General features: G+C 40.6%; 1 protein-coding gene across 1 annotated transcript in view; it reads left to right on the plus strand.

The window, feature by feature from the left end:
* Positions 1-3742: 3742 nt before the first annotated feature.
* The window catches only part of LAMA4 (laminin subunit alpha 4), a 183996-nt gene continuing 163497 nt past the window's right edge, over positions 3743-24241 (plus strand). The window contains exon 1 of the mRNA XM_077487095.1: positions 3743-4328. Within this exon, the coding sequence (XP_077343221.1) occupies positions 4128-4328 (201 nt within the window). The 5' untranslated portion in view covers positions 3743-4127. The remainder of the gene's footprint in view (positions 4329-24241) is intronic.

Raw genomic sequence — 24241 nt, forward strand, 5'->3', positions numbered from 1 at the left:
CCACTCCTTTTAATCTGTCACCATATCCCATTGTCTACGTTGGTTGCAGAACTCCAGCCCTGAAAATGAAAAATTCTTTAATGTAGAGCCCTGTGATTTATCTTTGGAAAGGACAGCAGGAGGTAAGTGTCCACTGTTATTTACATCTATCTCCATACTGTCCTTTTCCAGTTGTCCCTTTTCACCTGTTCATAAACTGTGCCCAGGGCACAGTGGTACCCTTTTCATAATCCTTTTGATCTGTGTCCTTATTAATTCTGATCCTGGATATTTTTTTAATGGCAGTACTTTAAGCCAGGGATCTTAAAACTTTCCAGTGCAAGGGCCACATCGCATATTTTACAAATATCTGTGGGCCATCAACATATCAATTTTAACCACTCGCCGACCGTCTCCTGTACATATACGTTGGCCCTTTGAAGATGGGTATCTCGGTAACAGCAGAAGCTGCTGCCACAACCGAGGTATCCATCTCTTCAGGAGCCAGTCGTGTTTACGATAATGGTGGTCACTGCGGCAGATTGGCCACGAGATCACCGTTATCGGCAGTGGGAGAGGTGCCACCCCCCTCCCACCACTCTCCCACGCCCTCCGCGGCATACCGGAGCCGTCAGCAGCGGCAGAGGCGATCAGGACCGCCGCGCAAATAGGGTGTAAAAAAAAGTATTGCAGTGACTGCCATTTTATTCTTTAGGGTTTTATAAAAAAAAAAAAAAAAAATATATATATATATATATATATATATAAAATGTTTGGGGGTTCTAAGTAATTTTCTATCACAAAAAAAACTTGTAAACACCAAACTCTCAAAACTAGGCTAGTCCTCTAGCTAAGGGTAAAGAAAATTTTAATACCTAAAGCCCAATTTTGCAACTTTGAAATGTGTTAGTAAAACCGTACATATGATCACAACTACTGTGTAAATCCAGGTGGATTATACCTTGTTTTCAGGACTAATTGGGCTTTCATTTGGTGGTAAATGGTAATGGATATTGCCTGATCTTTTTTTATTATCAAAGGAAAACTAGCCCAAAATAGTAAAAAATATATATTTTTTTTAATTTAACTGTATATTTCTTGCTACCACCATAACCTACCACCAAAGAAAACCCATAACAAATTTTCCCACTCCTGACGATCGTAGTAATACCACATATATGAATGTTAGATACCACATATATGTTTGTTAGTTTATGTACTCGTAGTACAGCCCAGAAACCATAGTGCGCATTTTGCTTTTTTTTTTATCCTACCTAAAATACGCTGCCACTAACTGACACTAAAACACACTAACACTAACTGACACTAATACTAATTTAAAAAAATACTGACCCTGACCTTTGACCTTACCATTTGACCCTGACCTTAACCAAAACGCTAACCCTGGCATTGACCTAGATCAAACCTTGATCTAGGTATTTATTTTTCTTTATTATTATTTATTTCTTTTCTACACACTCTTTTTTCTATCTCTGCAAGGACAGAGAAAGATACTATGTATCTTTCTAGACTATTCACAGAGACAGAAAACACAGGGGGCGGGTTTCACAGTGACTGATCACAGCCAGTCAGAGGCTGTTCCGGGTTTCCATCATTAAAACAGGGCCCGGGGCTCTTGGTGAGACCCCCGCTGTGTGCTCGCTCCTAGCACAAAGGGAGGTATGCAAATATGTGGTCCCATGGCAAAAAGCCCAATGTTACGTCGGTGCCATGGAGTTTTCTGTAATCAGCATTACATAATGTAGAACAACAGAACAAAAAATAAAAAATAAAAACCTTATGTAACACAAAGCAAAGTATTTTAGGTAAACTTAAAGGGTCACTAAACCCACATCATGAAAAAATATCAATGAATGGTGTATTACATGCTGTTCATACTCAGTCACTGGGATTCGTTTTCTATACTCTGCAAAAAAACCTGGTGATTCTGCTGCTTACTATCTCCATCTTCTGTTCATGTCCCCAATTCAGCTAGGGATTTTGAAGCTGTGGTGGCAACTCTGCACATGCTCAGTTTTCAGTGAGTTTCTATGCTGAGCATTTCTTCCCTATCACATCTGAGCAGCCCATGTGACTATAGAGTCACAGATGCGGGTGTGTACACAGTGGTACATGACAGCCCACGCCCTTCTCTTTCATGCCCGCTAACCAGCCATTTTCATAAGCAAATTTGATTCAGAAAATAGCAAGAAAAAATTACAAATTAAATCATGAGTATAACTTCCAGGAGACCCAGAATGATATAACAACATCAATATTTAATTTTCCAAAGATAAAAAAATGGAGGGGAAAGATACCTCCCAAACATATCATAAAATGTAGGAGGATGCAGAGGAAAGAAATTGTGGTGCCTAAGACAAATTTGTCAGTCTGTTGACGCGTTTTGTGAGAGTAGCTTCCTCAGGACAGTGGTGCCATTCATGGTATTAGAATACAACTCTACAAGATAAAAAAAAAAACATATATAAAGCAATATAGTATATGCATGGAAACATAAACAGGTTTGAGACGCAAAAACATAAAATTATATTGAAAAGGAACCTGTCTGTGCTGCTCAAAAAGAAACAAAACAAAAACACATACACACCAGTCTGACAAAAAGAATTTATGCCAGCTTCTGACATCCGATCTGCATGGCGCATCTTTCCTGAGGAAAGGCTCTCGAGAAATATCCTAGTTGCCCCAATTTCTTTCCTCTGTATATATTTTAGCAACATTTTGGGAGAATCTCTCACTTCCATTTTTTATCTTTTCAAAAATAAAATATTAAGGTGGTTGTAAACTCAGTTACACCACTTGTACCTACAGCAAGCCTGTAATAAGGCTTACCTGTAGGTACTGTGAATATCTCCTAAACAGTGCAAGTTTAGGAGATATTCACAGTACCTACAGGTAAGCCTTAATACAGGCTTGCCTGTAGGTACAAGTGGTGTAACTGTGTTTACAACCACTTTAATGACATCATCTGCGCATTCACTCTGAAGGTCCGGACCATCAGAGCCCATGCCGGAAACGGCAGCTCCCACGCTTATGTGCGGGAGTGACGTCATCGTACCCCCCGCTACTCATGTAGCCAGGAGCCACAAACCTGGAAGGAAGACGGAGGGGAGATGTCAGCTGTCTCAGCACTGACATCGCGGCACTGGAGGGCTTCATTCTAAAGTAAATTTCTCATAATGTGCAAGTATGTGATGCATACTCGCACATTATGACATTGACTTGCAGGATTTTTTTTCTTTTACCATCAGCGGTTTACAACCGCTTTAATGATTTGATCTCTATCTGTGTTGTGTCTTCCTGAAAATTATATGCAAAGCCCAATTTCTCTAGTTTGTTGTTCCTAAGTGTAATGAACACTTTACGGCTATGTTATTTTCCACTGACCTTTCCAAGTATTTTTTAATTAGAGATCCACTTTAATAGTCACATGCTGTCCATTCCATTATTTAGCAATGCATTTTCTAAGTGAGGTGTGTGTATGTCCATTGTCTTGTATGTTATAGACTACACAAATGTCACATAATCTATCACTTATAGCTAGTATGTGTTAGTGACAGGCTGCAGTCTACATTCTCTAACACTTTGTTATTACAGATAAGACAGCATGGAATCAGTGATATGGCTTCTTCTAGCTCTGCAACACTCTAAGCATTTTCTCTGAAATCAAGTTGTAGGCTGCAGCTCTGTGTTTCCAGAGGGAGGGTCTAAAAAAATTGAAGGTAAACTTGATTGCACTGAAGGAAATGAGTGAGTGAAACACAGCTGTGCAGACTGTATCCTGTATCCTGACACTCAGAAGATAAGGTGGCTCGGGGGCTAGTGGAGCTCTCCTACCGGTAGACGAAAGCTTACTTACTCACTGCCCTTATTTAGATTTTTTTACTGTAGTCTCCAGGGGGGGGGAAAAAACACAGCGACTGGCAAACGCAGAGGATGAGATCTTTTTTCTGTATGTGAAAAAACGACGTAACTAGCAAGCGGACATCCTCCTTTGCTTCACATCTGGAAAGTAAAATCCCAAGTTCAATTATTGGAAGCTCCACACAAGTAAGGAGGGTGTGTATCAGACAGAGAGCTGTACTTGCAGTTTGCACTACAAGAAAAAACAAACTGGATGCAAGGAAGCAATGGCTAATATTTTCCTTTGGATGTATGCTTATGTTGTGCCAGTCTTGTTGTGGCATCTCTACCCTTGCAGTGCTTCATTTGAAGGTAGTGCATTTCACCTGGAAGCTGAAGGTAGCACGTCAACCAGCAGCAAAATTGACTCCAATATCATAGATGTGCAGCAGTCCTACATCCCAGCCAGACTGATCCCCCCGTCACAGGTAACTTTATCTATTCCACCTATCATGGGTTCATTTCAGATTGATTATATTACAGAAAGTGGTTATATAAATAAAACAATTCTTTGTTTTAATGCAAATTACATTATATCATCACGTCTCGATAATCTTTATACTTGAAAACAATAAAAATGGATTGAACTATAAATAAAATGAATTATAAAGTGCTGCGCAAACTGTTGGCGCTATATAAATCCTATATAGTAATAATACTGCCATAAATATATTAAAACAATAAACAGCCACTAACATTCTATTATATTGTGCATTCTAATGCAGTATCTGTTTATTTACAAATAATGATGGATGTAAGATGTCTATAAGGTAAAATATAATAATGTTTAAGCCTTTGTACACACGGTCGGACATTCCGACAACCAAATCCATCGGATTTTGTCCGTCGGATTTTGTCCGACGGATTTTGTCCAAAACTGTTGCATACACACGGTCGGACAAAGTTGTCGGAAAATCCGATCGTTCAGAACGTGATGACGTTATTTCGTTACGACGGGACTACGTTCAGGCTAGTAGCCAATAGCTTTGGTGTAGGAATTTGATCTGAGCATGCCTGGCACTTTGTCCGATCGGAATTCTCTACACATGTTTGGACAAAGTCCGATCGGATCATGTTGTCGGAAAATTTTACCGACAAGTTGGAAAACTTGGTCCGCCGGATACTCCGACGGAAACGGTCCGATGGATACCACACACAGTCGGATTATCTGACAAATTGGTCCGATCGGACACATTTCGTCGGAATCTCCGATCGTGTGTACAAGGGCTAAGAATTTCGATTTTCAAAGTATGATATCAACATGTATGAATATTCGAAATGTCATAAAGGAAAAAGGGCAAGGGAACATGTATGAATATTCACCTGTGTAATCAATACATATTGATCAAAATGAACCATAAAACTTACATATTCAATTTTTACAACTTACATATTACATTTTTACATATTATATTACATACATATAGTAAAACAGTATGACAAGAAAATAATGGTACTAGGGACAGATTAGTCTCATGAAAGTCCTATTTTGTCACCAGAAAGGCACATAAATGTCTTATTTTATACAACGTGAATATGTACATTTTTTTAATACGTATTATTACCGACCTAAAAATTGCAAGTAGGTGTGAAATAGCACAAAGCTGTGACATTTATCTTTTTTCTTTTTTAGAATTTACACATCCATGAACTACAGGTCAGAAACCTGACGTCACATAGGATAGGAAAACAGTTGTCACACTGTTTGACTCCAAATGTGCATGTCCCATGGGTCACTGATTAACTTTTAGCGCTAAAGCCAAAATAACAAGTGCCCCAGAGAAACCAATACCCCCTTTCATAATCTTTTTCTCTTATTACTACTTTTATTGCATAGGAAAAATTATATATGTTTTTAGTATGGTTGTTGTTTAGCTATCATGTATGACTTGACCTTTATAAATGTTGTTGCATGGGATATAGTCTGGAATATAATACGTTACTGTTGTAACACTTAAAATAGACCTAGTTTATTACATTAAGGTACACAACAAATCTAATATTGTAGATGTTATTTTTCATAGCAGCAACCTACTAACTGCTAGCAAGTATAAAAGTAAAAATTTCCATGATGTAATAACATTTTCACATACTTGTCAAACTGAAGTTGAATGTTATCCCTGTCTGGTCTGGGAATGTGAAATAACAGTGGGTAGACATGGAAATGCACACAGTCAATACACCATTTAGAAACCTAAGGCAGCAATGTGAAAGCCAGATCTATTACATGACTTGTAGGTTATGGTTTCAATCATTAACACACACTGGATTATTTCCCAACAAGTGCTACAGGGGGTTTTGCACCCTTCACTTCCATGAAATAAGCCTTTCCTATTAACCTGTTCAGTTCAGACATACACTATATTTTCAAAATGCCTGCCTTTACATGCACATGAACTTTAATGGCATCCCAGTCTTAGCCCTTGTACACATGGTCGGACATTCCGACGGAAAATGTCCGATCGGACCGTGTTGTCGGATAATCCGACCGTGTGTGGGCTCCATCGGACTGTTTCCGTCAGAATATCCGACCAACAAAGTTTTAGAGCTGGGCTATAAAATTTTCTGACAACATGCTCCGATCGGACTTTGTCTGATCGCGTGTAGAGAATTCCGATCGTACAAAGTGCCACGCATGCTCAGATCAAATTCGTAGACCAAAGCTATTGGCTACTAGCCTGAACGTAGTCCCATCGTAACGAAATAACGTCATCACGTTCTGAACAATCGGATTGTCCGACAACTTTGTCCGACCGTGTGTATGCAACAGTTTCGGACAAAATCCGTCGGACAAAATCCAACGGATTTGGTTGTCAGAATGTCCGACTGTGTGTACAAGGGCTAAGTCCATAGGGTTCAATAGTGAGTTGGCCCACCCTTTGCAGCTATAAAAGCTTCAACTCTTCTGGGAAGGCTGTCCACAAGGTTTAGGAGAGTGTCTATGGGATTGTTTGACCATTTTTCCAAAAGTGCATTTGTGAGGTCAGGCACTGATGTTGGATGAGAAGGTGAATGGTGTAGCGTGTAACGCTTCCACATAGTGTAGGTCAAAAAGGTATTTTATTTCTAAAAACCAGCATGTAACAATAAAAAGCGATCACAGATAAAAAATGTCAGGCAATGTCGAGCTGATGATATATTTTTCATATATATTCGACACTATTTCGGATTTCACGTTTTATTCACCATTGGATTTATGTTCCATTGTTGGTCAGATTGTTTTGTGCATCATAGTGACACCGTTTTACTTTTGAGATGGACTTTTGATTTTTTATGTCAATATCACTGTATTGTATTACACATATATTCACATATTTGTGCTGATCAGTTAGCGCTACACCATTCACCTATTTCATTCCATTTACCTATTGTCACATTTTTGTGTAGCTGCTCCTTCATATTTTGGGTTTAGCGCAGTAATTATCACACTTTCCTCTCCACTGTAATTTATCCCAAAGGTATTCTATCAGGTACAGGCCAGTTAAGTTCCTTCATCCCAAAATCGCCTATCCACACTATATTGCCAAAAGTACTGGGCCACCCCTCCAAATCATTTGGTGGAAGGAAGATTATGTTGTGGGGTTGTTTTTCAGGGGTTGGGCTTGGCCCCTTATTTCCCAGTGAAGGCAAACCTGAAGGCTTCAGTATACCAAGACATTTTGGACAATTTCATGTTCCCAACTTTGCAGGAACAGTTTGAGGATGGTCCCTTCCTGGTAAAGTATTTTACCAGGTTGCAGTGATTGAAGCCTCTGTAGACATCCTGATCTTTTATATGGCTCAGTTCACACTTGTGCAATGCGGGAACCCTGCAAATCCACTGTGGGTTCCCGCATCGCACCAGACTCACACAGCAGTTCACACTGCCATATGCGAACTTCCGGGAGTGTCAATACATTGTTAATGACACCCCCATTTCAGCCCGCATATCACACTGCGAACTGTCAGTTTAGACATGAATCGGATCACATGGGTGTGAACACCCATGCGATCCGATTCTGGTGCAGACCAAAAAAAGGGTCCTGTGCAAGTTTGGACCGAATATGATGCAATATCAGCCATACTATCTGTATGGCTGAAATCGCATTGCATGGACGTCGCATGTGATTCGCACTGCACTGCAGTGCAAATCACATGCGATGTCTGTGCAATGTAATTTCAGCCATAAAGATAGTATGGCTGATATTGCATCGCATTCGGCCCAAACTCACATTTTGCAGAGCGCAGAAGTATGAACTGGCACTATAACTCTTACAGCATAGGGAAGAGCAAAAAGTGAGACTAACCCCCCAGAAACGTATAGGCTGAGACAGTCACAATATACCAAAATACACGTTAGGAGTCAGTAATGAATGGAGCAGTATGCAGCTTTCTGTTTCATAACAGTGCAGAATAAAAATGTTATCTACATTATAACAATATTATAAGGGCAAGAACAAAAGAAAATAAGTGTGGCACAATACTCCTCCTCACTCATGAAAACTGCCCATGGAACAGCAGACCACAAATATTCAACTTCAAAGCGCCTGTAGGCACACAATTTTTGGAAACCTTAGTAACATCCCTTGCCAGGATCCTCTCTTTTACATAGGAAATTTTCATATTTTCCTTGCCCTAACCTGGCTTAGAATAGTATAATAATGTGTAATTAAACTTATATGAAATGACTATTCCTACTGATTATGGAAAAAATGCATGGTCAATAATTATGCAGGAAAATGCTGCCTTGTGCCAATTATACTTAAAGGGAAACTATACTCACCTTCAATCCAATGAGTCCCAGAGCTTCGCGCCAGCTGCTCACATCTTCTGGATATCAATCCGGGTATCACTGCTTTCATTGAATGGGCTGAGATCACGTCACAACCGTGCATGTGCAGGAGTTCAGTCAGCTTGGCATTGGCAAATTTGTTCAACGAGCTGCGCATGCACAGCTCACTATAGAGGGGCAGACAGGCAGGAAAGTAACTTTAATGCAGAAGACTCAAAGCATGTCTCTTCTGCATTAAAGTGGTAGTAAAACCTGCTTGGTTATGTTTACCTACAGGTAAGCCTATAATAAGGCTTACCTGTAGGTAAAATAAATATCTCCCTGGTGCACCGTTTAGGAGATATTCACCCTAAATGCAGCTGCTGACGTCACTGGCGCATGCGCTCTGAAAGTCTGGAACACCATGCCAGACCTTCTGAGCTTCTTGCCGGAATGGAGGGCTCCCGTGCACAGGAGTGACGTCATTGTGGCTCTGGCCACTCACAGCGCTGGAGCTTGTGAACCCGGAAGAAAAACCGGGTTAGATGTTAGCCTTCTCAGCGCCGTTAGAAGGGCTTTGCACTTAGGTAAGTGTTTCATACTGTGCTAGTATGCAATATGCATACTAGCACATTACACCATTGTCTTACAGGTGGGTTTTTATTTTCTTAATTCTGCAGTAGTTCACTACAGCTTTAAGTGCTGGTTCACATTAGTGCGATTTCTGATGCAGCTTGAGTCACACAGAATTGCATGACCAGGAAAATTACATTATATTTAAAGGTGCCCATTGTTATCAAGGCAAGTCAGCACAGTGCAATTTTGGAATAGGCTCTTGTGCTACTTTGGTGCGATTTACAGTGTGACTCAGAATCCCCCACATATTCATAAACGCAGCCAAGTCACATCAAAGTCACACATAATTGTACTTAAAATCATAGCAAAATTACAGTAGTGAGAACTGAGCCTCAAAATCCTGCCTGTTCAACCACTTTTAATTTTTGCCATAAAGTTCCACTTTAATGGTAAATACAACCCTGCACAGACAATACACTTTTTTTGACTGGGTTCAATATATTAGGAATTTACAAGACACCCTTTAGTATTTATTATAAAAAAAATTGGATTTGAGAATAGCAGATATGTTATTTAATGGCATAGAAAGATTCTGATGGTAAACAAATAAAATAAAAGAGCAAAACTCTGACTTAATAATGTTGACTTTGTATACATATTTCACAACATGAGTCAGGTTTGATTTTCATAGTGTAGATGGTGGGAAATGTCTGGCTAAACAAGACAGTGAGTGAACATGCTCTGTGCCAGTAAAACTCTCATGTGGTTTTGTACATTTTCTTGTTTCTATAAAATTACACCTTGTTTGAAAAAAACATTTTGTTTACAGGCTCCATAGCTCAAGCTGCTGTTTACTCACAGAAGTTGATGGCTTATCACCAGTAACTCATCCTTTATTGTGTAGCGGCCATAACCCGTTGCAGGGTGACCTTGACTGAATGGGATTACCGATTACCTTCTCCTGGCCTGCTCCTCCACGTTTAGGGGTTCCCAGGGTTGATACCGAACGACTTGTACACTGACACAGATGAAGTCCTTTCAAAAAGGTTTATTTTGAGAGGGCCGATACCAAAACATCCAACCAGACTTGGTTCTAACCTGTCATGTGCACCGTTCACATGACCAGGCAGAACTTCTAAACACAGCCTGGCCAGACTGGTGTTAGGCCTACCTACAATAATTAACCCTCAGAACCTTTATTGTCCTGAGGTCAAAAACTAAATTTACAATGCGTGTGACATTTGATCCCAAATGTCATTCGCTACAATTGTATAGTTAGTCCCAAGTTTCAATCAAACAAGTAGAACCACAAGGCCACTACTGTGCTTTCTTAATTGGATAACCCACAGTGGGAATCCTTTGTCGTGTAATGCATATTTGCGGGTGCTGCAAAGCACTACAGCCACGGCAAGTATGCAACCATATCAGACTACCTTTACAAGAGGGGGGACAGTTCTGGGAGGCAGTAAAAAGTGGTCCAATTGCCTGTTTTTACCACCTTATAGTTTTTTTTAATGTACACACGAAAAGCAGGCCAAAGAGGCGACTATGCAGCTGTAACTTATGCTATATGCAGAATTAGATTTAATGTGTTTGTGCTGAATTTCTCACTTACTTGTGTGCTTGTGATATATTCTGCAAGAGTATTGCCTGTTTTTGGAAGCAAGAAATAAGATATCATAGTGTAGTGCTACCCCCGTAGGAGCCGCTGGTGAATGTTGGTTATCTCCCACCCTGCACAACCAGGCACATGAATTTCTCAATCACTCCTGAGACAAGAAGCAGTCCTTGCAGCTTTGTTTTTGTTTTTTTATTTAGGGGATTTGAACTTGGATGGCAAAGGGCTATTATGGGATGCCCACTTGAACTTTAGAAATGTCGCAGGGGCTCAACTATATACAGTACATCCAGTATACACACACTCCTTTTATAGGTAAAGTTGATCCAGGTAATATCCGATTGCCTCTTGGGGGATCAAGAAGGGTTTTTTGCCCCTGCTGTAGCAAACTAGAACATGCTTTACTGTTTTTTTTTTGCCTTCCTCTGGATCAACTGTGGGTGAAGGATTGTATATATGGGATTGTATTTTTCATTTTATTTTTTGGTTGAGCTAGATGGACTTTTTTCAACCTGACTAACTATGTAACTATGTAACTCCTCTTCCACCTCCAGCACAGACATGCTTGTAGAACTACAACTCCCAGGACCAGCTAGCATTAATGGGAGGATCTGACACTGACTCAGTCAAATCTAAAGCAAATGCCCTTTGCAGGGACCATAATAAATAAATTTAAATAAAAAATAAATGAATACTTTCCAAATGAATTCATCAACATATAAATAAAATAATAAATAAATAAATAAATAAAAAATGCATGCTTACCAGAGGGAAGCGTGTAAACGCTCACTAAACATACACAATGTGGTCTGCCAGATGGATCGCAAATCCCCACCAACTCAGACTGGAACCTCTCACGGGAAACTCACATGCACGTGGATGGTGACTCAGAAAACATAAATGTAGAGGCTTCCCATAGTGTAAAACAGGCAAGCAGCTTTATTCATAATAAACAGAATATACTCACAAACAAAAGTCAAATTTCAGCGTATATGCCGGCCGGCAAGCGAGCGCACGTTCGCTTAGAAATCACGTGACTGCGTCAGCACGTCTAAGCCCCGACGTGCGTTTCGTCATAGGATGACGTCATCTGGGGTTCGCTCAGAAATCACTTGACTGCGTCAGCACGTCTAAGCCACCCGACATGCGTTTCGTCATAGGATGATGTTGTCTGGGGTGTCAACACCCCAGACAACGTCATCTTATGACGAAACGCACGTCGGGGGGCTTAGACGTGCTGATGCAGTCACGTGATTTCTGAGCGAACGTGCGCTCGCTTGCCGGCCGGCATATACGCTGAAATTTGACTTTTGTTTGTGAGTATATTCTGTTTTTATTATGAATAAAGCTGCTTGCCTGTTTTACACTATGGGAGGCTTCTCCATTTATGTTTTCTGAGTCACCATTCACGTACATGTGAGTTTCCCGTGAGAGGTTCCAGTCTGAGTTGGTGGGGATTTGCGATCCATCTGGCAGACCACATTGTGTATGTTTAGTGAGCATTTACACGCTTCCCTCTGGTAAGCATGCATTTTTTATTTATTTATGTATTATTCTATTTATATGTTGATGAATTAATTTGGAAAGTATTCATTTATTTTTTATTTTAATTTATTTATTATGGTGATGGTCTGTAGGTTGTGATAACACCAGTTGTTCAGACTTAGTGAGGTGGGAGTATTTAGGTAGCGCAGCTACACATTTTTGTGTTTAATTGACATTTTGGATGTGTATCAAATCTTGGTAGCTGCAGCTTTAGCAATTTAGGGGAATAATTTTTCTTTCTGATCAGGAGCGCAGTAATTTTCTATTAATATATAGCAGTAACCAGGGTGGAGACATTTAATGCCAAACTCTTGCCAAAGATTTTATTATTTTGTTTGAATAAAGTGTTTACTTAATATTGCTGCTTGTGCACCCATTGAGGACGTTATGTGCCAGTAAGAGTGGGCTATAGGAACAGGAACAGAAGGAAAATTTCTCCTATGTGGATAGGTACTAGGAAAGCATTTCTTAGTGTGGGCAGTATGGGGACAAGGTCATCCAGTGCCCAGGGCAAAGATGTCAAATTGCGCCCCCCATCATATGCAAGCTTAGGGGATCCTACTCCCAGAAGTTAACCACTTGCCGATAGGAGGATTTTTAGTAAGAGTGGAGTCATTGCAAGAACTGAGGCTATGCATGGTGGAAGACCCCTGTGCAGAGAGGAGATAGAGAGCACAGCCTCCTGGCTCTCAACTACTCTCCTAACTGCTCCCAGCGATTGGCTGACAGAAGTAGTGATGCCGCTGTCGCTACTCCTGTCAGACATATAGTCAGAATGATAGCATCCTTATCCCTGCAGTATACAACTGCATTCAGGGGAGTCGCCACTCCTGCCCACTCTTTGTGACAGCCCTGAGTGTGGGGATGGGTTAGGACCTTTTTCAGGCTTTTACTCTTGTCCCAAGGACACTCATTTCTTTAATCCCTGTTATCTCAGGGATTAAAAAAGTAAGAGGAAGTTCCTCAATGGATCACAAACAGCAATAAAACATGACAGTTCTGATCCATCCCTAATTAAAACTTAAAGTAGAAATAAAGGCAGGAACTAACCTATGCTCCAGCAGTCTGATGCCAGCAGTATTCAGCCATCTTGATTGTCCGAGCATGTGTAAGAAATGTAAATAGCGCTGAGCATGTGCAGCTCTATGTACATTGTGTAGCTGATTGCGAACAGACAGATACGTTCCGTGACCATGCCCGCGGGACCCACGGACTCGTTCGCCATGGGGATACCCGCGATTGTGTCACGGAGCTCAAGAACAGGGAGATGCCGATGTAAACAGCATCTTCCTGTTCTGTCCAATGACAGGACACTGATCGTCTGCTCCCTGTTACACAAGCCCATCCACCAGTCAGTTAGAAACACTCCCCTAGGACACATTTAACCCTTCCCCGCCCCCTAGTGGTTAACCTCCTTCACTGCCAGTGACATTTTTACAGTAATCAATGCAAGTTTAAAGCATCGATCGCTGTATTATTGCGAATGGTCCCAAAAATATGTCAAAATTCTCCTATGTGTGCGCCAAAATGTCGCAGTCACGATAAAAATCGCTGATCACCGCCATTACTAGTAAGAAAAAAAATTATTAATAAAAATGCCATAAAACTATTTTGTAGACGCTATAACTTTTGTGCAAACCAATCAATAAATGCTTATTGCGATTTGTTTTATTACCAAAAATATGTAAAAGAATACGTATCGGCCTAAACTGAGGAAAAAAAACGTTTTTTTTAAATATATTTTTGGGGGATGTTTAATATAGCAAAAAGTAAAAAAAAAATTTTTTCTAAATTGTTGCTATTTTTTTGTTTATAAAATAAAAACCGCAGGGGTGATCAAATACCACCAAAAGAAAGCTCTATTTGTGGAAAAAAAGGACGCCAATTTTGTTTGGGAGCCACGTCGCACGACTGTGCAATTGTCAGTTAGAGCGACGCAGTGCCAAATCGCAAAAAGTGCTCTGGTCAGGAAGGGGGTAAATCCTCATGAAGTGGTTAATAAACAAACAAGTTTAAGCATTACCCTTAAGACTCTGACACATATGCAGTTCTCTCAGAATCACTAAGTACAAGCAAGCAATGTGTAGCTTTATTAGTCCATTTTGACATTGCCCTTAACCTCATCCATTAATACAATATAAGGAAAATATGGTCCAAAAGTTTTACTAGTTTTACATTTATGCATTTTGCCCATGTATGGCATTTGACTTACAGTGCTGCTTTATCCTCCTGTCCACCAGTCTTTCTCCACCCCTAGAGTATCCACCCCTTTTATTTAATTTTCTTCATATTTACCTGTTTCTGATGTCCTCAAGCTATTCAGGTGAATAACCCGGGTACACTTTGTCTCTAAAGTCTCTTTAGTCCTAAATAATGCAGAGAGTGTAGCTGATGTGATGATATTTGCATTGTTCTCTGCATCATGACACCCTGCACCCTTAAGACGATGGCTTTCATTCACTTTGGAATAAGGCCAGGGCCAACAGAGCAGATAAGTCTTCAAGGGATTGGGGATCAGACAAGTATTTCAGCAAACACTGTATTTTTATTTTCCCAGTTGCTGGGTACTATTTAACCACTAGAGATCCACGTATGACGGCTACAGCGCGGACCTGCTTTGCCGGGACTACGTCTATTGACGTCGTCCCGTGCACGAGCGGCCTGCGTTTCCCCTGAGGGGCGCGCGCGGCGCGCTCTGTGATCAGTGAGACTTGCCTGATCACAGATCGGAGTAAGGGGTCGATCCCAACCCCTTACCAAATGATCAGCTGTCAGCCAATGACAGCTGATCATGTGATGACAACAGAAATTGGAAAAAAAGCCGATCACTGGCGACCGTAAGAGGGACTTGCGTCCTGATCACGGCGAGCTGGCGCCAGCTCATCAGTGCCCACCTGCCCCCTGCCAGTGCCACCTAAGTATAGGCAAAAGTGCCACCCATTAGTGCCCATAGTGCCACCCATCAGTGCCCACAGTGCCACCTATCAGTGCCCACAGTGCCACCTATTAGTGCCCACAATCTGCCTCAACAGTGCTGCACCTCAGTGCCACATATCCGTGCCCATCAGTGTCATCTACCAGTGCCCATCAGTGCCGCACATCAGTGCCCAGCAGTGCCACCTATCAGTGCCCATCCGTGCCACCCATCCGTGCCACCCATCACTTGGTCTGGGCAGGAGGTGGGTTTAAGTGCCCAGTAAGCAAGTGGTTAAATATGTTTTTGCATAAAGTGGAATTGGAGCTTAACCACTTAAGCCCCGGACCAATTGTCAGCCTAAGGACCAGAGGTCTTTTTACAATTTCGCACTGCACTGCTTTAACTGGTAATTGCGCGGTCATGCAATGTTGCACCCAAACGAAATTTGCGTCCTTTTCTTCCCACAAATAGAGCTTTCTTTTGATGGTATTTGATTGTCTCTGCGATTTTTATTTTTTACGATATAAAAGGAAAAAGAATGAAAATTTTGAAAAAAAAAGATATTTTCTATTTTTTGTTATAAGAAAAATCGAATAAACTCAATTTTAGTCATACATTTAGGCCAAAATGTATTCAGCCACATGTCTTTAGTAAAAAAAAATGTCAATAAGCATATATTTATTGGTTTGCGCAAAAGTTATAGCGTCTACAAACTAGAGTACATTTTCTGGAATTTACACAGCTTTTAATTTATGACTGCCTATCTCATTTCTTGAGGTGCTAAAATGGCAGGGCAGTACAAAACCTCCCCAAATGACCCCATTTTGCAAAGTAGACACCCCAAGGAAATTGCTGAGGGGCATGTTGAGCCCATTGAATATTTTTTTTTTGTCCCAAGTGATTGAATAATGACACAAAAAAAAAAGTTTACAAAAAGTTGTCACTAAATGATATATTGCTCACACATGCTATAGTTATATGTGGAATTGCACCCCAAAATATATTCTGCTGCTTCTCCTGAGTATGGGGATACCACATATGTGGGACTTTTTGGGAGCCTAGCCGCGTACGGCACCCCGAAAACCAATCACTGCCTTCAGGATTTCTAAGGGTCCAAATTTTTGATTTCACTCCTCACTACCTATCACAGTTTCGAACGCCATAAAATGCCAAAATAGCACAAAACCCCCCCAAATAACCCCATTTTGGAAAGTAGACACCCCAAGCTATTTACTGAGAGGCATGTTGAGTCCATGGAATATTTTATATTTTGCCACAAGTTGTGGGAATATTACAAACTTTTTTTTTTGCACAAAGTTGTCACTAAATGATATATTGCTCACACATGCTATGGGCATAAGTGAAATTACACCCCAAAATAAATTCTGCTGCTTCTCCCGAGTACGGGGATACGACATGTGGGGGACTTTTTGGGAGCCTAGCTGCATACGGCACCCCGAAAACCAAGCACCGCCTTCAGGATTTAGGCTGCATTCACACCTGAGCGTAGCGTGTTTGAACGTTTTTACCGGTGTTTTGTCGCGCGTCAACGAGCGTTTTGTCACACTACAATGCGCGACAACGAGCGTTTTGTCATACTACAACGTGCGACAACGAGCGTTTTGTTACACTACAACGCGCGACAACGAGCGTTTTATCACACTACAACGCGCGACAACGAGCGTTTTTTAACTTCGGCGTTTTTTTTTTCAGCCAATAGGAAAAATATTTTTCATCTGCTTATTTTTTCTTGAGCAGATACAGCGTCAAAACGCCCGTAGAAACGCTCGTTGTCGCGCTAAACGCTCGAATCGAGCGTTTCCATTAGTTTCTATGGGAATGAAAACGCCCAAATCAGCCCAATTCGCGCGACAAAAAAGGGTCCGGAACTTGTTTGAGCTTCAGGCGTAGGGCTTCAGGCGACATGGAGTGGAGATGTGAACCATCTCCATTGAGAATAATGGATTTTCTCCCCTCCAGCGTTTTGTAGCTTCAGGCGTAGGGCTACAAAACGTTCAGGTGTGAACGGGCTGTTAAATATAAAACGCTACCAAAAAAAACTGTTAGCGATCGCAGGGATCAGGCCTGACTCTGCGAACGCTGCAGTTATGTGTTTAGTGTTTTGTAAGTGACAGTGATCTATTGATACTGCACTTGGGTGGGCTGGGCGGAGGGGCAAAACGCAGGTACTAACAGGTATCTGGGCTGATCCTGCTAACAATGCGTTTTTTTGGAACCCTAAACTGCTGGGGATGCTAGTATAGATCTGATCAGATCAGATATTGATCTGTTCAGATACTATACCACTACAGGAGGTGCATGCTTTGCGTGTGGATGTTAGCGGTACTGGCACTAACCTAGCACTGCCTGGGGCGACGCAGACCCTATCTGACCCTAAAACCTAATTGATATCACCCGCCGGGTGATCAGGGGGTTAAATCTTTATTGGGTAATAAATGGTGGGTGCCCTGATGCTATAAAAAGCAAACTAACTAACCGGAGTCACCCGTAACACTTATACGGTGATCACTGGTGAAAGGGTTAACTAGGGGCAATCAGGGGGTTAAAACCTTTATTAGGTAGTATATGGGGGTCCCTGACGCTATATAAAAACCTGACGGGGAACCTAAATAACTAACTGGCTAACCAGCGTCACCAGTGACACTTATACGGTGATCACTGGTGAAAGGGTTAATTCTAGGGGCAATCAGGGAGTTAAAATCTTTATTAGGTAGTATATGGGGGTACCTAACGCTATAAAAACCTGGCGGTGATTTGTGTGCCTATGTGCACCTACATGTCAGTGTAGTGTTGGTGCACACTTACTATGTCCTCTCCTCGCAGTCCGGTCAAAAAGACCGCCCCGAGGAGAGTGACATCACTTCCTCCCTGCCTGTGCTTACACTACACAGGCGGGGGAAGCTTCTCATTCACCAGGAGCGATCGAGAGGGGATGGCCAGAAACCAACAGCCATCCCCTCATCCCGGATCGCTCCTGAAGCGAAACGGACCGCCGCAGCCAGCGGGAGGGGGTCCGATCGAACCCCCCACCCGCTGAAAGGCAGGCACGTATGGGTACGTGCTTGTGCCCGCACATGCCATTCTGCCGACGTATAATTACATGCGGCGGTCCTTAAGTGGTTAAAAGATTTGTGTCAGTTTTGTCAAGGCAGTTTTATCATGTCTTTATTTATATGGCAAGGATGATTTTCAACTGGTGCTTATTGTTCTGGTTGTTCTTGCAGTTCTAAACTGATAAAAGGCTAAATCGAACTGGCTGATTTTCTTTACTGTATATTGGGCTTGATATACTAAAGGCAAATAGCAGTTGCTCCAGAGTTTGGTAAATGAGGTAAAGCTTCAATTCATTAATTTTTGCTTGCACATGATTGGATGATGGAAGTCAGAAGGACTCCTCATGAAATACTAAGCTATGGAGAAACTGCTCTTACAGTGTACCGTTGCACTTCGCAAAGTGCAAAGGCTATTTTCCTTTAGTAAATCAACCCCATTGCTTCTCTTTGCTGTAGCTTATTAAAAAACTCCATCCATAACTCTGCCCCTAGTTACATCACTAGCCTAGTCCCAAAATACCAACCAAGCCACTCTCTTCGGTCATCCCAAGACCTCCTGCTCTCTAGCTCCCTTGTCACCTCCTCCCATGCTCGCCTCTAGGATTTCTCCAGAGCTTCTCCTATCCTTTGGAACTCCCTACACCAATCTGTCTACGACTGTCCCCTAATCTATCCATCTTTAGGCGATCCCTGAAAACCCTTCTCTTCAAAGAAGCCTATCCTGCTTCTAAGTAACACTGCTTTTACTTCCTTTATCAGCTCATCCCCCAACAGCTATTACCTTTTGTATCAATTGACCCTTCCTTTTTAGATTGTAAGCTCTAACGAGCAGGGCCCTCTGATTCCTCTTGTACCAAATTAATGTAACTGTAATGTCTGCCCTCATATTGTAAAGCGCTGTGCAAACTGTTGGCGCTATATAAAACCTATATTATAATAATAATAATAATAAAAAAGCTTGCCTGTGTACTACAGATAACACAAACATATCAAATGTTCTGGGCTGACATATCAGTTGCGCTATAGTGGAAAACACTACTTTCCGTGATTATCTAAGTATGGAACTTCTGGCTCCAAATTTGGAAAAAGAGGTCCAAGTTCAACAAAACAAAACAATTCTAATTTAAAAGAATAATATAATGGTTTTAGGCAGTGGTCGTCACTCATCAACTTGGTAAATATAGAGGGCCTCAAGTTGAGTTCCAGAAATGTCTAGAGTGCTGTACATTAAAATCTGTATTTCAATTACAGGCAAATTGTTTAATAATATTTAACCACTTACAGACCGGACCATTTTGCTGGTCAAAGACCAGACCACTTTTTGCAATTCGGCACTGCGTCGCTTTAACTGACAATTGCGCGGTCGTGCGATGTGGCTCCCAAACAAAATTGACGTCCTTTTTTTCCCACAAATAGAGCTTTCTTTTGGTGGTATTTGATCATCCCTGCGGTTTTTATTTTTTGCGCTATAAACAAAAATAGAGCGACAATTTTAAAAAAAACACATTATTTTTTACTTTTTGTTATAATAAATATCCCCCAAAAATTTATAAAAAAACATTTTTTTCCCTCAGTTTAGGCCGATACGTATTCTTCTACATATTTTTGGTGAAAAAAATCGCAATAAGCGATTATTGATTGGTTTGCGCAAAAGTTATAGCGTTTACAAAATAGGTAGGTTTTATGGCATTTTTATTATCAATTTTTTATTATTATTTTTTTTACTAGTAATGGCGGCGATTAGCGATTTTTATTGTGACTGTGACATTGTGGCAGACCCATCGGACATTTTTGACACATTTTTGGGACCATTGTCATTTATACAGTAATCACTGCTATATAAATGCAGTAATTCCTGTGTAAATGACACTGGCAGTGAAGGGGTTAACCAGTGGGTGGCAGTGTAGGGGTTAAGTGTTTCTAGGAATGTGTTACTAACTGTGGGGGGGGTTGGGCTTTCATTTAGTGAACACTGATCTCTGCTCCGATCACATGGAGCAGAGATCAGCGTCACTAGTTGCTAGGCAGAATGGAGAAATGCTGTTTACACGGCATTTCCTCCATTCAGCCGTCCCGTGAGACGATCGCGGGTATGCCCGCAGCGATCGAGTCCGCGGGACCCGCGACTGGACTCACGGGGGTCCCGACCGGCGGCGCGCTCGCGATGGCAGGGCGGCATTGAAGATTGGACGTACCTGGAGGTCTACCTTCTGCCTAGTTACTTGACAAAAAATAAATGCATTGGGTTTTATTAACTAAAACTGGAGAGTGCAAAATCTGATTCAGCTGTACATGTTTGCCAATCAGCTTCTAACTTCAACTTGCTTTGACAAAAAAAAAAAAAAAATGGAAGCTGATTCTATGCAGAATTAGCATTCTCCAGTTTTATCAACCCCATTGCATTTTGTAGCCCTAACTATAATACCTATATTAGAAAAGCAAAAATTACAAAATCTCTCTACCTTGCTTTTACAGAGTATTTCAACAGTCTCAGGAATTCTTAAAGCAGAACTCCTGTCAAAACAACACTCTAAACATAAATAACTTTTTGGCCAGCAATCACTCAGTAATCACTCAGCAATCACTCAAACCATTTGCTCTGAGCCCAGATTGTCATACCCAAGCCTGTTACTTCACAGTGAAAGGAGAATCAGCAAGTTGATAACCTGATCACATTGTGACTCTGCTTTCTCTGCATACTTCTTGTAAGCACATGAACTGATTGGGTCCTTCAGCTGCTTTTTCTCTCATACTCCAACCCTGGTTAACAGGGACTGCACAATGGTTCACACCAAGTCAGATTCAGGTGCTTTAAAAAAATGCAATAAAAATGTATTAATAATACACGAATGCCCCGTACAAACGATCAAACTTTCCGCCAACAAAATTGTGGATTTTTGTTCGAAGGATGTTGGCTCAAACTTGTCTTGCATATACATGGTCACACAAATGTTGGCCAACATATACGAACGTGGGAACGTGGTGACGTACAAGACGTACGATGAGCCAAAAAAAAAAAAGAAGTTCAATAGCCAGTGCAGCTCCTTCTGCTTGATTCCGAGCATGTGTGAACTTTTGTGCGTCGGGCTTGTGTACACGCAATCGGAGATTCTGACAATAAAGTTTTGTTGGTGGAAAATTTGAGAACCTGCTAGCCAACATTTTTGGCAGAAAGTCCGACAAGAAATGTTCGATGGCGCATACACACGGTCTGACTTTCAGCCAACAAGCTCACATCCAACATTTGTTGTCGGAAAATCCGATCGTGTGTATGGGGCATAAGAATTGCATTATATTGTCTTTTATATCTGCATAGAGTTCAGTTTTAAATGTGAACTATATTACATCTTCAATTTCACATTTATAGCAGCTTACAGTGACATTATTTGTTGCATACATAGTAAACTGAGATATATAAATATTTCCTATGACATCAGAAGAAATCCATGACAAGTAGATCCTATACATATGGGTGACAAAAAGTAGAACTTGGAGCAAGTTTCTCACAGCTGTCAAGCTTTTCCCAGATGCTGAGACAGGATAGGGGCATGAATCCAATAGACATGCATTTAGGAAAGGGTTTGCTTCACTGCTTAAACAAATTAACAAAGCTTGAAGTCTTCAGTGTTTGGCTACAGTATCAGTTCACATAAATTGCTATTACATCTTGGCCGGTACAGAAACTCTAAAACCAGTAGAGCGCTCATGTGTTTGACCTACAGACTATCTATAATTTTTTGCAAAAATCCCTGGCAAAGATTGACAAGGTGAAAAAACTGTTCTAAATTTGTATATCTATTGTTCTTCGAAATAATACCACTGGGGGTGCCTGCAGACCACACAAATCGGTGAGATATGAATATGTTTGCATTTCAATAACTTTCAAAGCTTGGATATCTAATATGCGGTCACCATATGAAACCTTTGACCAGATTGAAGTCCCCTACTTATAATTTTTGATAATGTGTATATTAAAGGTCAAACCCTGAAAACATCTTTTGTTTCTTTGGGCAATTATACCCACTGTCTAATTCATACAGGGTGAACTGCCCTTGAACACAGTAACCCATATGTCAATGTTCCTCTGCACAGTAAGGGACCAGAACAGGCAAAATTTTCCAATCATCTTATATTAATGAGTCATTTTAGCTAGACAATGAGTAGCCATAGCCAAACAATGCCCCTTTGGCAAAGACTACGTTACCTATGCCATGACATTGATCACATTAGCAATGACCAATAGAGCGTGGATTAGGTCATTTACAGAAGCAGATTTTTATAGCTAAATACATACATACATATCTTACTTGCAGTGTGTTACAATATGAGGATTGGGATTTTGAGTGAAGCAAATTTGTTAACAGAATTTGTTGTAGGTGAGCTATAATTCTAATAAAGATCACTTTATTTCGGTATACAGATTTGTGTATTTTTTTTTTTTATTAAATGGCTGCTAATCAAGAATATAAACAATTTATATTTTAGGGTGTTGTAGTGATTGTTTGTATGACATGGTTGGTTACCACAATCAGTAGGCTCTCATTTACCATATGTTGAGCAGGCTAATGCTGGGGTTACAAGGCCAAGTATGTTATATTTCCTGCGCTGTGTAACTGAGCCCTTGAGATTAGTCATACTATTTTCTTTGGTGGAAGTGACACAGTTAAATTTAGGGGGAAATCCAAACCGCACATGTTTTTCATTCAAGTGTTTGAGTTTCTCACGGTGATATTAATGAAAGTCAGCTGCCAGAATACAAGTAATCAGCATCCAGAAAATTTATGGAAAGACAACAAGGTTTATAGCCCTGCATATCTGAAATGTATGGGGGTACAGGATTGAGTTCCCTTTGTTCCTGGTTTACAGTAACATTTGTGGATCTTATTTGTGTCATCACCCTACAGTTAAAACTGTTCTATGGCTAGTGTGCACTCTCGATTATATTGTCCAGGCACTGTTATAATTATTTATTTATTTTTATAGTTGAACTAGATGGAATTGTGTCTTTTTTCAACCTGACTAACTATGCAACTATGTTACTACAATTTTAAGTGACTACAGCCAAACTTTTTAAGTATGGGTACTAACCCTGGTTTCATCTAACCAGTACAGGTTTTTTTTTACCAATGAATGCAACACAAACTACTGACATGGGCACGGTGCAACTGATAGAACTGTACTTGGTAGGTCAGATTATGAAATCATATATGATCACTGACACCAGTGGTTAGTTAAATTATATGTTTGATCAACAAGCAAGTAGTATAAATAATGATCTAAGTAGCTACTAAGATACAGCATTGGTAGGTTATTTAACTTCTACCCAATTTTATCACCTATCATCCATTTGGCTTCAGACAGTGCAGTGGTTAAAAACATTTTATTTTATTTAATTTATGTCTAACCGCTGGAGTGCATGATTTTAACTCATGTTGGCCCTGGCATCTGAAACTGTGTGACTGGTAAAGTCATTTTATATGATTAATTCAATGCATCTTGCAAATAACTGCAGAAGAGCGCAACTTTTAATTGTGAAACCAGCCTAAAGTTGGTAGTTGTGCCACTTTTATATGGTTTGAAAAAAATTGTAATAAATGAGATTCCCCTATGAATCTCAAATCAAGTAAATATTACATTTTTCGAATTATCTTGATATCTTAATTGATCATAGAGAGGAAATATGGATGCTATATAGACTTTAACTAGAAGAGAGTTTCTTAGCCTTGTATGTGAAACAGTAGGACTCAATGATCTGTTTTAAGAGGAATGAAAGTGGACCTCTCAGTAACTTAAAAAGTCTGCATGAATACATTTTTGCATGTCACAATATAAGAAACATATGTAAAGTACATGGACTCATA

The sequence above is a fragment of the Lithobates pipiens genome, unplaced genomic scaffold (genome assembly GCF_037356315.1).
Source record: "Lithobates pipiens isolate NorthernLeopardFrog02 unplaced genomic scaffold, aLitPip1_a1.2 Scaffold_18, whole genome shotgun sequence".
In the NCBI taxonomy this organism is placed as follows: domain Eukaryota; kingdom Metazoa; phylum Chordata; class Amphibia; order Anura; family Ranidae; genus Lithobates; species Lithobates pipiens.